At 39.1% G+C, this 15,040-nt stretch overlaps 1 protein-coding gene across 1 annotated transcript in view; it reads left to right on the plus strand.

Moving 5' to 3' along the window:
• LOC306966079 (uncharacterized protein) overlaps positions 1–15,040 on the plus strand; it is a gene marked incomplete at its 5' end in the record, with an annotated part of 36,796 nt that overhangs the window by 2,984 nt on the left and 18,772 nt on the right. Inside the window, 7 exons of the mRNA XM_079560713.1 lie at positions 10,138–10,262; positions 10,501–10,623; positions 11,278–11,427; positions 11,505–11,729; positions 11,805–11,961; positions 14,344–14,452; positions 14,533–14,626. Of these exons, the coding sequence (XP_079416839.1) occupies positions 10,138–10,262; positions 10,501–10,623; positions 11,278–11,427; positions 11,505–11,729; positions 11,805–11,961; positions 14,344–14,452; positions 14,533–14,626 (983 nt within the window). The remainder of the gene's footprint in view (positions 1–10,137; positions 10,263–10,500; positions 10,624–11,277; positions 11,428–11,504; positions 11,730–11,804; positions 11,962–14,343; positions 14,453–14,532; positions 14,627–15,040) is intronic.

A 15,040-nucleotide genomic window follows, 5' to 3' on the forward strand; every position in this document is an offset into this window, starting at 1 on the left:
AAAGAAAGAAGGAAAGGAAGAAAGGAAAGAAGGAAAGGAAAGAAGGAAAAAAGGAAAGGAAAGAAGGAAAGAAGGAAAGGAAAGAAGGAAAGAAGGAAAGGAAAGAAAGAAGGAAAGAAAGAAGGAAAGAAGGAAAGAAAGAAACAAGGAAAGAAAGAAAGAAAGAAAGAAAGAAGGAAAGAAGGAAAGAAAGAAAGAAAGAAAGAAAGAAAGAAAGAAAGAAGGAAAGAAAGAAAGAAAGAAAGAAGGAAAGAAGGAAAAGAAGAAAGAAGAAGGAAAGAAAGAAAGAAAGAAGGAAAGAAGGAAAGAAAGAAGGAAAGAAGGAAAGAAAGAAGGAAAGAAGGAAGGAAGGAAAGAAGGAAAGAAAGAAGGAAAGGAAAGAAGGAAAGAAGGAAAGGAAAGAAGGAAAGAAAGGAAAGAAGGAAAGAAGGAAAGGAAAGAAAGAAAGAAGGAAAGAAAGAAAGAAAGAAAGAAAGAGAAAGAAAGAAAGAAGGAAAGAAAGAAGGAAAGAAGGAAAGAAAGAAAGAAAGAAAGAAGGAGAGAAAGAAGGAAAGAAAGAAAGAAAGAAAGAAGGAAAGGAAAGAAAGAAGGAAAGAAGGAAAGGAAAGAAGGAAAGAAGGAAAGAAAGAAGGAAAGAAGGAAAGAAAGAAAGAAAGAAAGAAAGAAAGAAGGAAAGAAAGAAAGAAAGAAGGAAAGAAGGAAAGAAAGAAAGAAAGAAGGAAAGAAGGAAAGAAAGAAGGAAAGAAGGAAGGAAAGAAGGAAAGAAAGAAGGAAAGAAGGAAGGAAAGAAAGAAAGAAAGAAAGAAAGAAGGAAAGAAGGAAAGAAGGAAAGGAAAGAAGGAAAGAAGGAAAGGAAAGAAGGAAAGAAAGGAAAGAAGGAAAGAAGGAAAGGAAAGAAAGAAAGAAGGAAAGAAAGAAAGAAAGAAGAAAGAAAGAAGGAAAGAAGGAAAGAAAGAAGGAAAGAAGGAAAGAAAGAAGGAAAGAAGGAAGGAAGGAAAGAAGGAAAGAAAGAAGGAAAGAAGGAAGGAAAGAAAGAAAGAAGGAAAGAAGGAAAGGAAAGAAGGAAAGAAGGAAAGGAAAGAAGGAAAGAAAGGAAAGAAGGAAAGAAGGAAAGGAAAGAAAGAAAGAAGGAAAGAAAGAAAGAAAGAAAGAAAGAAAGAAGGAAAGAAAGAAAGAAGGAAAGAAAGAAGGAAAGAAGGAAAGAAAGAAAGAAAGAAAGAAGGAGAGAAAGAAGGAAAGAAAGAAAGAAAGAAAGAAAGAAAGAAAGAAGGAAAGGAAAGAAAGAAGGAAAGAAGGAAAGGAAAGAAGGAAAGGAAAGAAAGAAAGAAGGAAAGAAAGAAAGAAAGAAAGAAAGAAAGAAAGAAAGAAAGAAAGAAGGAAAGAAAGAAGGAAAGAAGGAAAGAAAGAAAGAAAGAAAGAAAGAAGGAGAGAAAGAAGGAAAGAAAGAAAGAAAGAAAGAAAGAAGGAAAGGAAAGAAAGAAGGAAAGAAGGAAAGGAAAGAAGGAAAGAAGGAAAGAAAGAAGGAAAGAAGGAAAGAAAGAAAGAAAGAAAGAAAGAAGGAAAGAAAGAAAGAAAGAAGGAAAGAAGGAAAGAAAGAAAGAAAGAAGGAAAGAAGGAAAGAAAGAAGGAAAGAAGGAAGGAAAGAAGGAAAGAAAGAAGGAAAGAAGGAAGGAAAGAAAGAAAGAAAGAAAGAAGGAGAGAAAGAAGGAAAGAAAGAAGGAAAGAAGGAAAGAAAGAAAGAAAGAAAGAAAGAAGGAGAGAAAGAAGGAAAGAAAGAAAGAAAGAAAGAAAGAAGGAAAGGAAAGAAAGAAGGAAAGAAGGAAAGGAAAGAAGGAAAGAAGGAAAGAAAGAAGGAAAGAAGGAAAGAAAGAAAGAAAGAAAGAAAGAAGGAAAGAAAGAAAGAAAGAAGGAAAGAAGGAAAGAAAGAAAGAAAGAAGGAAAGAAGGAAAGAAAGAAGGAAAGAAGGAAGGAAAGAAGGAAAGAAAGAAGGAAAGAAGGAAGGAAAGAAAGAAAGAAAGAAAGAAAGAAAGAAGGAAAGAAGGAAAGAAGGAAAGGAAAGAAGGAAAGAAGGAAAGGAAAGAAGGAAAGAAAGGAAAGAAGGAAAGAAGGAAAGGAAAGAAAGAAGGAAAGAAAGAAAGAAAGAAAGAAAGAAGGAAAGAAAGAAAGAAGGAAAGAAGGAAAGAAAGAAGGAAAGAAGGAAAGAAAAGAAAGAAAGAAGGAAAGAAAGAAAGAAAGAAAGAAAGAAGGAAAGAAAGAAAGAAGGAAAGAAGGAAAGAAAGAAAGAAAGAAAGAAAGAAAGAAAGAAAGAAAGAAAGAAGGAAAGAAAGAAGGAAAGAAAGAAAGAAAGAAAGAAGGAAAGAAGGAAAGGAAAGAAGGAAAAAAGGAAAAATGGAAAGAAGGAAAGGAAAGAAGGAAAGAAGGAAAGGAAAGAAGGAAAGAAGGAAAGGAAAGAAGGAAAGAAGGAAAGAAGGAAAGGAAAGAAGGAAAGGAAAGAAGGAAAGAAGGAAAGGAAAGAAGGAAAGGAATGAAGGAAAGGAAAGAAAGAAGGAAAGAAGGAAAGAAGGAAAGAAAGAAGGAAAGAAAGAAAGAAAGAAATCAATCAATCAATCAATCAAATTTTATTTGTATAGCGCCCAACAACAACCAGAAGGTGCCCAGAGCGCTTTCCAGGATAAAAACAAGAATCATAGTAGACAAAAATAAATACAAAAACACATAAAAACAGCAGTCGAGTCGGTGGCTATGTATCGAAGGCTTTCCTGAAAAAATGTGTCTTCAACTGTGATTTAAGAAAGAAGGAAAGAAGGAAAGAAAGAAGGAAAGAAGGAAAGAAAGAAAGAAAGAAAGAAAGAAAGAAGGAAAGAAAGAAAGAAAGAAAGAAAGAAAGAAAAGAAGGAAAAAAGGAAAGGAAAGAAGGAAAGAAGGAAAGGAAAGAAGGAAAGAAGGAAAGGAAAGAAAGAAGGAAAGAAAGAAGGAAAGAAGGAAAGAAAGAAAGAAAGAAAGAAGGAAAGAAGGAAAGAAAGAAGGAAAGAAGGAAAGAAAGAAAGAAAGAAAGAAAGAAGGAAAGAAGGAAAGAAAGAAAGAAAGAAAGAAAGAAAGAAGGAAAGAAGGAAAGAAAGAAAGAAGGAAAGAAAGAAAGAAAGAAAGAAAGAAAGAAGGAAAGAAGGAAAGAAAGAAGGAAAGAAGGAAAGAAAGAAGGAAAGAAGGAAAGAAGGAAGGAAAGAAGGAAAGAAAGAAGGAAAGAAGGAAGGAAAGAAAGAAAGAAAGAAAGAAGGAAAGAAGGAAAGAAGGAAAGGAAAGAAGGAAAGAAGGAAAGGAAAGATGGAAAGAAAGGAAAGAAGGAAAGAAGGAAAGGAAAGAAAGAAAGAAGGAAGGAAAGAAGGAAAGAAAGAAAGGAAAGAAGGAAAGAAGGAAAGAAGGAAAGAAGGAAAGAAGGAAAGAAGGAAAGAAAGAAAGAAAGAAAGAAAGGAAAAAAGGAAAAAAAGAAAGAAAGAAAGAAAGGAAAAAAGGAAAGAAGGAAAGAAGGAAAGAAAGAAAGAAAGAAAGAAAGAAAGAAAGAAAAAAAGGAAAGAAAGAAAGAAAGAAAGAAAGAAAGAAAGAAAGAAAGAAAGAAAGAAAGAAAGAAAGAAAGAAAGAAAGAAAGAAAGAAAGAAAGAAAGAAAGAAGGAAAGAGAAAGAAGTTTTTGTGTGGGAACATTAATGTTCCCACACAAACAGTCTTCCCGCTTACACGGGTACCATAAACTAGATATTTTCGGAAAGTGTTCGCGCATTCTTACCAGTGTCATGACAGTGTCAGGTGTTTGAGGACCATTTGATACTGTAAGTGCTGCTCCTGTTTCTTCACATTTTTGTTTATTACAATTATTTCCTTTGCTCAGATTATAAATCATTAAGTTGTGCATTAACTTCTGTTCATTTAAAGTTGATTTGTGTCTGATCATTAAAGCATATTTGCATCAAAATTGTCTTGGTTAAATAATCTTTTTACTACATTCTTTCTGTTGAATTATGAAACATCATTTCAGAAGGTTTGGGTTTTTCTACAGCCTTGATCTGACATTAAATACAATATTAAAATGTTTCAGTTTTGAAAGTATAGTCATGGTGTTTTCCACACAGTTTTGTGGTGACATTTTTGAATGCTATTCTGCCTTTTGCCCGCAAGTATGAACAAATAAGCTTCACAGTTGTTCAGGGGAAATGGGGGATCAAAAATGATCCATTATCAAGTTCTACAGTTTTTGTGGCACCGTCGCAAATTCGCTATTTTCTTCCCATCAGCGAATGAATAAACTCGAATTTCAGACAAAATGTATTGAAACCAATTTTTTTTTAATTATTATTATTGTTTTTCCGCGGCATGTGGGCTTTGTGATGATTATCCAGAATTATAGTATGTGTAATATACAGTGCCTGTATTCATACACCTTGAACTTTTGCACATTTTGTCATTTTTTTTGTTTTTGTTTTTTTACTGAACGTTCACACACAAGTAACCGACAACTGTGAAGTGAAAGCAAAATGATACATGATTCTGTTATTTTTCAAAAAATAGAAAAGTGAAAAGTGGGGCTTGCATAAGTATTCATACAGCATGCATGAATACTTTGTGGAACCCCCTTTTACTGCAATAACAGCACAAGTCTTTCGGGATATGACTCTACAAGATTTGCACATGTAGAGACTGACATTTTAGCCCATTCCTCTTTACAAAACAACTCAAGCTCTGTCACATTAGAAGGAGAGCGTTTGTGAACAGCAGTTTTCACATTATTCCACAGATTTTCAATAGGATTTAGGTCAGGACTGTGACTGGGCCATTCTAACACATTAATATGTTTTTATTGAACCATTCCATTGTAGATTTATCTTTGTGCTTCGGGTCATTGTCCTGCTGAAGGTGAATCTCCGCCCCAGCCTCAGTTCTCTTGCTGACTCCAGCAGGTTTTCCTCCAAACTTTTCCCATATTTGGCTCCATCTATGTTCTCAACTATTCTTACAGTCTCCCCAGTCCCCGCTGAGGAAAATCAGCCCCACAGTATGATGTTCCCCCCCGTATATCTGACACTGGGGATGGTGCACTCAGGACAATGAGCAGTGTCAGGTTTGCTCCAAACATAACGTTTTGCGTTTAGGCCAAAAAGTTAAATTTTTGTCTCATCTGACCAAAGCTCCTTCTTCCACATGGAGCTGTGTCCTCCATATGACTTCTAGCAAACTTCAAACGGGATTTCTTATGGCCTCCTTTCAATAATGGCTTTCTTCTTCCACTTGTCCATGAAGGCCAGATTTGTGTAGATACGACTTATAGTTGTCCCATGTACAGATTCCCCCAGCTCAGCGGCAGGACTTCACAGCTCCTCCAGAGTTATCTTGGGGCACTTGGTTGTATTTCTGACCAGTGCTCTCCTTGTTCAGTTTGTTAGTTTATGTGAACAGCCGTGTCTTGGTAAGTTCTCAGTGGTGCTTTACTCTTTCCATTTCTGAATGACGGATTGAACAGTTGCTCCGGGAGATGTTTAAATCTTGGGAAATCTTTGTATAACTTAACGCTGCTTTAAACTTTATCCCTGACCTCTCTGGTGCTCCTTGACCTTCATGATGTTGTTTAGTGACCAATACACTCCGACCACAGCTCTGAGGGCCTAAAAGAACAGCTGAAATTATACTGAGAGTAGATTACACACAGGTGGCCTCTATTTAATGGTCAGGCCAAGGTGTGAACATTCTGGAGTCATTAGGAATGTTATAAAGGCAATTTAATGCACTCAGAAAATACTGTATGAATACTTATGCACGCACCACTTTTCACTTTTCCATTTTTTGAAAAATAACAGAATCATGTATCATTTTGCTTTCACTTCACAGTTGTCTGTTACTTGTGTGTGAACGTTCAGTAAAAAAGTCAAAATAAAATCTTTATGTTTAGGGTTGTAAACATGACAAAATGTGCAAAAGTCCAAGGTGTATGAATACTTTCGAGAGGCACTGTATCATGGAGCTTTTATCTGTGAATGACAAACCACAAATGTTAGAGAGGAATGTGTTATCTTTGTTATTATTAAGCACATCCTGAAAAAAGGCATTTTCATCATAAATTGCAACAACTCAGAACGAAAGGCTGTTACTCATTGCTTGGAGGTGTGGAAGGCGTGAGGCTTTCTGGAATACCGTTATGTTAGATGTTCTAACAGAGTCATCCGGGGCTGTGATTGTTCAGCCTTTTATATTTTATATAAAAGCGGAATTATCTACCCTAAATTTCAGTCAATTGAGCACACCTTATTATAAGCTGCGGCAGTTAAATGTGTGATCTTTACACATTTTAACCTCTTAACCACGACCTTCACAGAGTGCATTTACTCTAGTTCGGCTTTACCCAAACCTTAAACCTTGACTGATGCTTACAGCCGATAGGCCGGTGTAACGCCTCATTTGAAAGCTACAAAATTGATCTAACCTGATCTATTTCCTTGCATTGTTGCTGTTCCTTTTTGGATGTTTTTCACTCCACTGTCACTCTTTTGTTGCGTTTTTGTCACATTTATCATTCCTTTTTTGTATTTTTTTTGTCAGTTTTGATGCTTTTTCCAAGAAGCTTTTAGATTTGGGTAATGATTCAGGTGGTTCAAAAACGAAAGAAAAGGAGGATAAAGAGAATAAAGGAGAGTAAAACAGCAGCGAGTGTAGTAAGTTACTGTAGTAACCCGTCGCCGAGCACAAAACGGCCGCCAGAGGGCCCCCAACTGACATTCCTGCTCGGGGCCCTGGTACCCTCGCTACCTCACTGCTCCTTAATATTAACCTCTTCACACCCGCCTTTAACCAAGTGCATTTTCTCTAGTTCGGCTTTCCCCAAGTCCAAAAGCTTCTCGACTGGAGCTCACAGACTATAAATGCTGGACCAGGGGTAACCACCCTCATTTGAAAGCTAAGACCTACAAAACTGATACAAGCTTTGTCTTTGTTGTGATTGTCAAGTTTTGGTTGTGTTTTCATCATGTCTGTGTTGCTTTTTCGACACGTTTTGGTCACATTATTGTGGGTTAATCAGTTGATCACAAAAAAAATGTCGCCAAAACGCAACAAAAACAATTTTTTTTTTAAGTAATGAAAATATGACAAAAATTAGACTAAAAAGCAAAGAAAACCTGAAAAATGTGTCAACAACGACGTGATAACAAGGACAAGGAAGAAGCTTAGCTCAGTTTTGCAGGCCTTAGCTTTCAAATGAGGCGTTGCACTGGCCTATAGTCTGTAAACTCTTCAGTCGAGAAGCTTAAAGGAGAGTAAAAGATCTGGGAACTATTTTTGGAGGATATGACAAAGATTTTAGATGGTGTTTAATGAGAGCGTTCCTGTAACTGTTTTGACCTGTTCCCCGAATCAGCATCATCAATCCAAAAGTATTCCTGAAACTACGAAATCACAAATGAAGCAGATGAGTCTGCTCCTCAAATGAAGCCGCTCCCTGTGACTCAGGCTGAGCATTCAAGAGGATTTCAAGGAATTTCAAACCGTCCCCCGACGCCGCGGCGGTATTTATATAAACCTCCAAACTACACCTCTGTTCAAAACTTCAGCAATGACCTCCACAAGGAAAGGTAAGAACACACTGGGGATGACTTTCTCCTACATCTCTGTTCAGGCAGAATTATAGCTCCATGTTTTGCTAGCATGGATATCGATCTAAATTATTCTTATTGCGCTGTTTCTCCTTCACGCAGAACAACAAATTTTGCTTTGGGACATCATTGAGGCGATATCATTTAGAATTATTTCAAAATATTCTATGCAATAATACATTTCTTTTTAACATAAAATGTACACAGAAAAATTGGGTTGTTTTCCTCAATCTGCATCTGTGTAGGACAACAGTGGATTGTGAAAAACAGCACTGAGAACAGGCGTCATGGTTGTGGCGTGTTTGCATGCATGAGTCCTGTTTGTGTTCAACAGGCATTGTCCTGACCAAAAAAACAAACAAATCAAAGTGTATTATAAGAACAAGAAAGAAAGATATTCAGTTGCATTTAGCTTAGCTGTGTGCGCCAAATGGAGCCCTGTTATTTCAAATGTTTTCTTTTTACTCAATAAAATGTCGTCTACTATTTCTACTGACCATGGCTGAAACATTTCTGAGTAATTACTTGCACTGCTGTCTGGAACCCTTTGTATCAAATTCGTTTACATTAGGGAGTGGTGCTAAAGTCCTTAAAGGCACTATACCTCATTTTGAACCCTTTTAGTGTAGATGTAATAAGTGTTTTTACCATCACAGCCATCCTTAAAGGGGCTAGATGCAAGTTAGTCATTTTATGCTCACTACTGCCACCTCAGGTCTTATGCGTAACTGCAGCTTCTATATTAAGCTTGTTAATGACGGCACTTCGGACCCGAATTAACACCTTTTTGAGCGACAGTGCAGGATTTTAGAGGCAGGTCTGGGCTCATCCTACACATTAGGACATGGCTGGAACATGTAGGGGGATGAACATACTTAGTAAACTCTGTAAAGTCCCTTTAAGATCAATATGTGACAAAACAGGTAAGTCTCTTTTTGTGACATATTGTATGGGTTGTTGAAAGTCAGTGTTTTGCAACATCTGAGCTAGAGACGTCAGTCCTTACCTGGTTTAGCCCTGTGACTTGGCCTTGAAGGGAAAGTGTGGACAGTGTAGGAGAGATAAGCAGACCAGCTGCTTCAAACCTCCTCTCTCAGGTGGAAAGAAATATTCCGGATTTAGTTCCTAAATTTCTAATAAATTAGCTTTTACTTGTTCTCAGCATGAGTTCAGTTCTCCAGAGTAGATGTTCATCTCTTTTCCTCCTAAGATATAGTCCACCTTTTGTCCGTCTCCACAGCGAGCTTTATTTTACAAACATATGTTGTTGTGCGTTACTTTCCGGTGTGATTCCATCACTCGGTCACTCCCTGCTCCAAAGTGCTCGTTGCTTTCCACCGACAGCAGCGGGGTGCAAGCTGTTGACGTTCCACCTTTCCGATAATCTAGGGCAGTCCATCCAATAAGCAGGTACAGTGTTACCAAGAGTCCAAATAAGTAAATATTGTTAATGTCTCCAACCGACAGCACCGCTCGGCACAAAAACATCCACTTACTCCACACAGCCATCGCATACAAAGCTGTGAAAGTCCGGCCAGGGCAGTCGACGTCCTCCGTGGCCGCCCTTAGTGAACCTTCCGTACAAAAAGAACACATGTCAGGTATAGGTCCTTTAAGGTTGATACTTTTTCAGCCCAAGGACCACTTTAGCTCTCAATTTTTTTCTGAGGACCACCTAACAGAATCCCACTCCAACACGCCCCCAAAAAACAACTAAATAGGAAGGATAAGCTAAATTGATGTTTAATTTGCAACTGTTTAAAGTCAAAAACAAATTATTCAAACACAAATGCAATGATGAGATCAGAAATTCTTATATGAATTTCATTTAATTTGAAAAAGTAAATGTGAAATGAGCTGCTGCTAAATATGAACAACAAAACGTGTGTGAAAAAGCTGCTGTAACAGCCCTAATGTTATTCTAAAGAGCCAATAGTTTCAAACTGAGGTCGTGGCTATAGGAAGTATATGGTTGTAACCATGACAACAATAAAATGTTAAAAATAATGCTGGGAAAAAATGTTTTTCCCTGTGTGTCCAACATCACTGAAAGTACTGGGATTTTACACATTAAACAAAAAGAATTTCAGTCAAACCAACCAGTGTGGAAAACCCAACTTCACAGTTACAGTATTGGGAAGGGCAGGAGCACTTACTTTTACTCTTAAAGTTTGATCAAATGATAAGAGTCAGCCAAAACAGCCCAACTCCCTGTGCCACGTGCACTGTGTCGGGGTCAGGGAAAAAGGGGTTTGCGGACCACTAGGGGGCGATGGCGGACCACACTTTGAGAATTACTGCAGTATAGACACATCTTAACCCCATTAAGAATCTTTGGGATGTGCTGGACAAGGCTTTGCACAGTGATCACAGTCGCCCATCATTAATACAAGATCTCAATGAAAATGCCACAGCAAACGTGGGTGTCTAATCAAAGCTAAAGGCAACAAGTATATATATTTTTTTTTGATCAGGCAGTGTCCCTCACTGACTCCTCTTCTGTCACAGGCCTGATGCTGGGAGCCTCTCTGCTGGCTGTTCTCTGTGCCACAGTTTGGGCTGAGTTTGACTCCAGACTGGACAAGCAGTGGGACCTGTGGAAGACGACTCACCACAAGAAATACCAGAATGAGGTTTGTTTTGGGACACGTCAAGATTAAACATTAGGAACATTTACAGAATAGTAAACATTTTAGATAACGACTAAACACTCAAATTGTGATGTTCATGTTAAGTTCCTACCAATTTATTTCAACAAACTAAAATGTAATAATACTCCCTAGAAGGACTGGTTTTATTAGTAAATATAAGTTGTGTTGCTCACATGTAGTATTGAAGTATTAAATCCTTGATTCTAATATTCTATTTTAGGTGGAGGAGCTCGGCCGCAGAGGATTGTGGGAGAAAAACCTAGATCACATCAACCATCACAACCTGGAGGCGTCTCTGGGCCTTCACACCTACACTCTGGCCGTCAACCACCTGTCGGACCTGGTAATGCACTGTCTGATTTGTCACATGTCACTGACCAAATGTAAGTGACAAGACCAAGTACTCCAAACCTTTCTTTTTGGTTGTTAAATACTGTTGCAAGTCTGACTAACATTAACTGACTCTCCTTCCCCTCACATGGCTTGTTTTCACTCTTGTGCTGGACTTCTAATCTACTTTGAAACACTGTATGAGTGGGATCAGGTTCAGGTTTACTTTATGAGGACCCGTAGGTAAAATTGTCCTGCAGAATTCGACAGGTTAAGCGTCAGGACAGAACAGTATGATGCAGTAAAACACACGTACACAGGCACGTCCACAAACAAACATTAGCATATTAGCTCACCAAGATACATGGTAGGAAAACCTATTTCAGTGCCACTGTAGCAATAACAATAATAAATACTGTTTTTCAAAGAATAGCTGCTGAGGGAACAAAGCAGAGTGATTTTCTGCAGCTGGACCTGAAACCTACGCCCCTCTGGGAGCCGCCTAAACTTGAACATAGGATGGGAGTCACAGTTCACAATGTTAGTGGCTGCACGCTACACCTGCCTGGTATACAAGACTTAGTTGGGATTCCCTCTGCCATATATGTTATGTATTATGTAACCCTTGAAGCAAATGATGTTGTTGCATGTTTTGTCTTCCCTCTAGACTGAGGATGAAACGTTGCAAATCGTTGCCCCCCTGAAGCTTCCAGAAGACTTTGAGATCACCCCAACTCCTCTCAATGTCACAAATGTGGCTTTACCAGCCAGCGTTGACTGGAGACAATATGGATACGTGACCAGTGTTAAAGATCAGGTAAAAACATCTTGTAATGTGACTTTGTTTACATAAAATCACAAGGTCTCACTTTGTATCTGAACCTGAATGCTCAGGGCTATTGTGGGTCATGCTGGGCCTTCAGTGCCGTCGGAGCTCTGGAGGGTCTGAGGGCAAAGACCAAAGGGACACGGATGGACCTCAGCACCCAGAACCTGGTGGACTGTTCAAGGTCATATGGAAATTATGGATGTCTAGGTGGATGGATGCACGCTGCTTTTGAGTATGTCATAGACAATAATGGCATTGAAGCAGAAGCTTTCTATCCTTATGAGGCCGAAGTAAGGACACTTTTATGCACATAGTAAGACTATTGACTTGACTTTCTGTCAATGGGGCATTTTCTTTTTGTTTAGGATGGTTCCTGTCGCTACGACCCTAAATATCGAGCAGCGACCTGTTCATCATACAGATTTGTGCCACAGAATGAGCTCTCTCTTCAGCAGGCAGTCGCCACTATTGGACCAATATCAGTAGCCATGGATGCCATGACCATTTCACACTACAAATCTGGTGAGTAGCAGATTGTGAGTCAGCAGAAATGTATTATAGATGATGTGCAAAATTAACAACAATATTTAGACCAATAGAGACATTCAAACAACAAGAGAAACGTTTGGTATTGTTCATAATGTAAAAAAACAAACAAAGTCATCATCTCGTGCTTGCAGCAATTTAGAGCTTTATGCAACAGTCATCGCAGTTGGATGAAATGCCAAATCCCAGCCCAGGAGGTTCAATTAGGGGCGACTTTCCCCTGAGCCGATCAGCGACCTACCACGGCCGACTGTAGTCTGACTAGAGCGACATGTAACAAAGCGGATTGAGTAAGCTCTAAGTTTCTGTGCATGTTGTCTGTGCCCTGAAAGCTGCCATTGCCCACCAAAGCCGCACACTAATAGTACACTTTTGGCCCTCCTGACCAGCTTGTTCAGGCAGCGTAGAGGATTGCAAAGGCTACCCCAGAGTCATAAAAAGTCCTGAGCAGAGGCCTTCTCACTCCGAAGGACCTCAGTCTCCTCAGAAGGTGGAGCGACTTTGGTCCTTCTTATACAGGGTGTTGGTGTTGTGGGACCAGTCCAGTTTCTCCTTCGTCTTACTAGTGTTCAAGCACAGGTGATAGCTGACCGGTGCTCCAGTTTGTTCCCCTCAGATCTAGATGGATGGATGGATGGATGGATGGATGGATGGATGGATGGATGGATGATCAGAGTCTATAGCTATTGCACATGCGAGGCGTGTGACTGCTTTCTTATTGATGACAGAAGGGTCTGTGATGGGGAGACTGATGATTTTAGAGACTGTTTGTGTGACCTTTGGAGTTTTTGATGGTGAGCATGTTGTAAACGCAGGGGGAACAGTAGAGCAGGATGGGTTGAATGATGCTATTGTACAGGAGAAGCAGAAGGTGTGGGGAGAGACAAAGACAGTTTGCGTATGATATAGAGTTTTGTAGGAACTGTTTGTGAACATCTGTGACATGTTGGTCAAAGGTGAGCACATTGTCCATTGTGAGTCCAAGGTACTTAAACTGATTTACTCGTTCAACTGTCTGATTGTGAATGATAGTGGGAGTCAAGTCCGGGGTGAGTGAGCGTATGTGTATGAGCATCTCTTTAGTGTTTCCAAATTGAGCTCAGAGCACCACTGTGTGAAATAACGGACTGATTGATGGTAGGCAGTGACTGAATTATTGTTCGTGAGTAGTGCGAGAATGGCAGTGCCATCAGAATATTTTAAGTAAATGGTGATGGGTGAAAGGCTTGAACAGTCATTTGTGTAGAGAGTATAAAGGAAGGGGCTGAGCACACAGCCCTGGGGGGAGCCGACGTTGGTGAAAAGAGTGGATGATTTGACTGAGTCTTTTCTGATGGCCTGTGGTCTGTTGCTGAGGAAGCTATGGATCCAGTGGATGATGAGTGGAGACAGGTTGAGGAGTTGTAGCTTCTTCTTGGTGTTGAATTGTGTTGAATGTTGAACTGAAGTCGATGAAGACAATGGATGCAAACATAGCTCACGATGGCGGAGTCATCGGAGAACTTCTGCAGATGACTGCTGTCCGTGTTGTATGTGATGTAGATATTAATTGACTAAGTGTTACTAGCTTAATATTTTGATTTACGGGTTAAAAATTGGTAACAGTAGTGTGAATAATATTATGTGATAGTTCATTTTTTGTGACAGCAATTCTGTGACCATTCATTTCCTTGGGACACAAAAGGCACTGTTTTGGCAGAATGAAACCTTTATAAACTATTACCATTCAGGGACAAAACATTACAATTGGGCTCCCCCCACAAATTCCCTTTTTTGTCCCAGTTTTTAATGTGGAACATCTGGTCACCCTAGCCCAGGCGTTCACAAGGTGTGCCGCAACACAAGTCCAGGGGTGCCATGGAAAAATAGATGATTTATATAATGAATCCAACTGGGGCTAAATTATCATTCAGGTTCACTTTTGGAATTCACCTGTAACCTAGTAAGATACTAGTTGGTTTCACCATGAAATAAAGGCGGTGAAAAGGTTGAGAACCACTGCCCGAGCCTAACTGTCAAAACAAACACTGGGCAGGCAGCAGGATAGTTCTGCCACTGTGTATGTTTTTCAGCCAATCACAAAGGTGAACAGTGATATATTCATCACGTGATTTGCAACAATGGCCACCACTTCACTCGTGTTCAAAAACAATCAACCAGAAACGTGTGCACAGTCATCAACCCCCTGAGTTCCACTGCTCCAAAAGGAAATGTGGATGGTAATTGTCATGAAGACTGCGATGAGACTGGTTGGACTGGTTCTATAGGAAAACCTAACCAGAGTCAAGTCTTTAGCATAGTCACACTAGCCTTTACATGTAAACGTAATGAGTGATATTTTTATTTATTCATTTTCAGGTGTGTATTTCAATTGGAACTGTGGAGAGCAGTTAAACCATGGAGTCGTGGTCGTGGGTTATGGCACAGATCAAGCTACTGGACTGGACTACTGGCTGATCAAAAACAGGTGAGGAACACAAGCGGCATAATTAGAATTCACATTAGCAATATTACATTTAATTTTTTTTCGACTTTCTCTTTCTCTAGTTGGGGAACTGGATGGGGAGAAAGCGGCTACATGAGGCTGGCGCGCAACCAGGGTCAAATGTGCGGCATCTCCTTTTATTCAGTTTATCCTCAGTAAACACAAGCCCAGTCTCTGGCTTTATTGTTCAGAATTCATGTTTGTTCTAAAAAATTTTAAACCAAAAAAGTCTCTAAATCTGTGAAATAAACGAAACACAGCAGATACGACAGTTTTATGAATATGAATTTACAGTGTCAGGTGTTTGAGGAACATTTGATACTGTAAGTGCTGCTCCTGTTTCTTCACATTTTCGTTAATTACAATGATTTCCTTTGCTCAGATTATAAAACATTAAGTTGTGCATTAACCTCTTAACTCCCGCCTGAACTGAGAGATCTTTTTCCTTACGTCATCAGATTTTTTTTCTATAACTTTTGTTGGGTAATCACCTTTTTTCATTTTTTGGTCAATTTTTTGTCAAATTTTTATCACATTTTTGTCACATTTTTGTCATTTTTTTGACATTTT

This window comes from Gobius niger, assembly GCF_951799975.1.
Source record: "Gobius niger genome assembly, chromosome: 8".
NCBI classification, from domain to species: domain Eukaryota; kingdom Metazoa; phylum Chordata; class Actinopteri; order Gobiiformes; family Gobiidae; genus Gobius; species Gobius niger.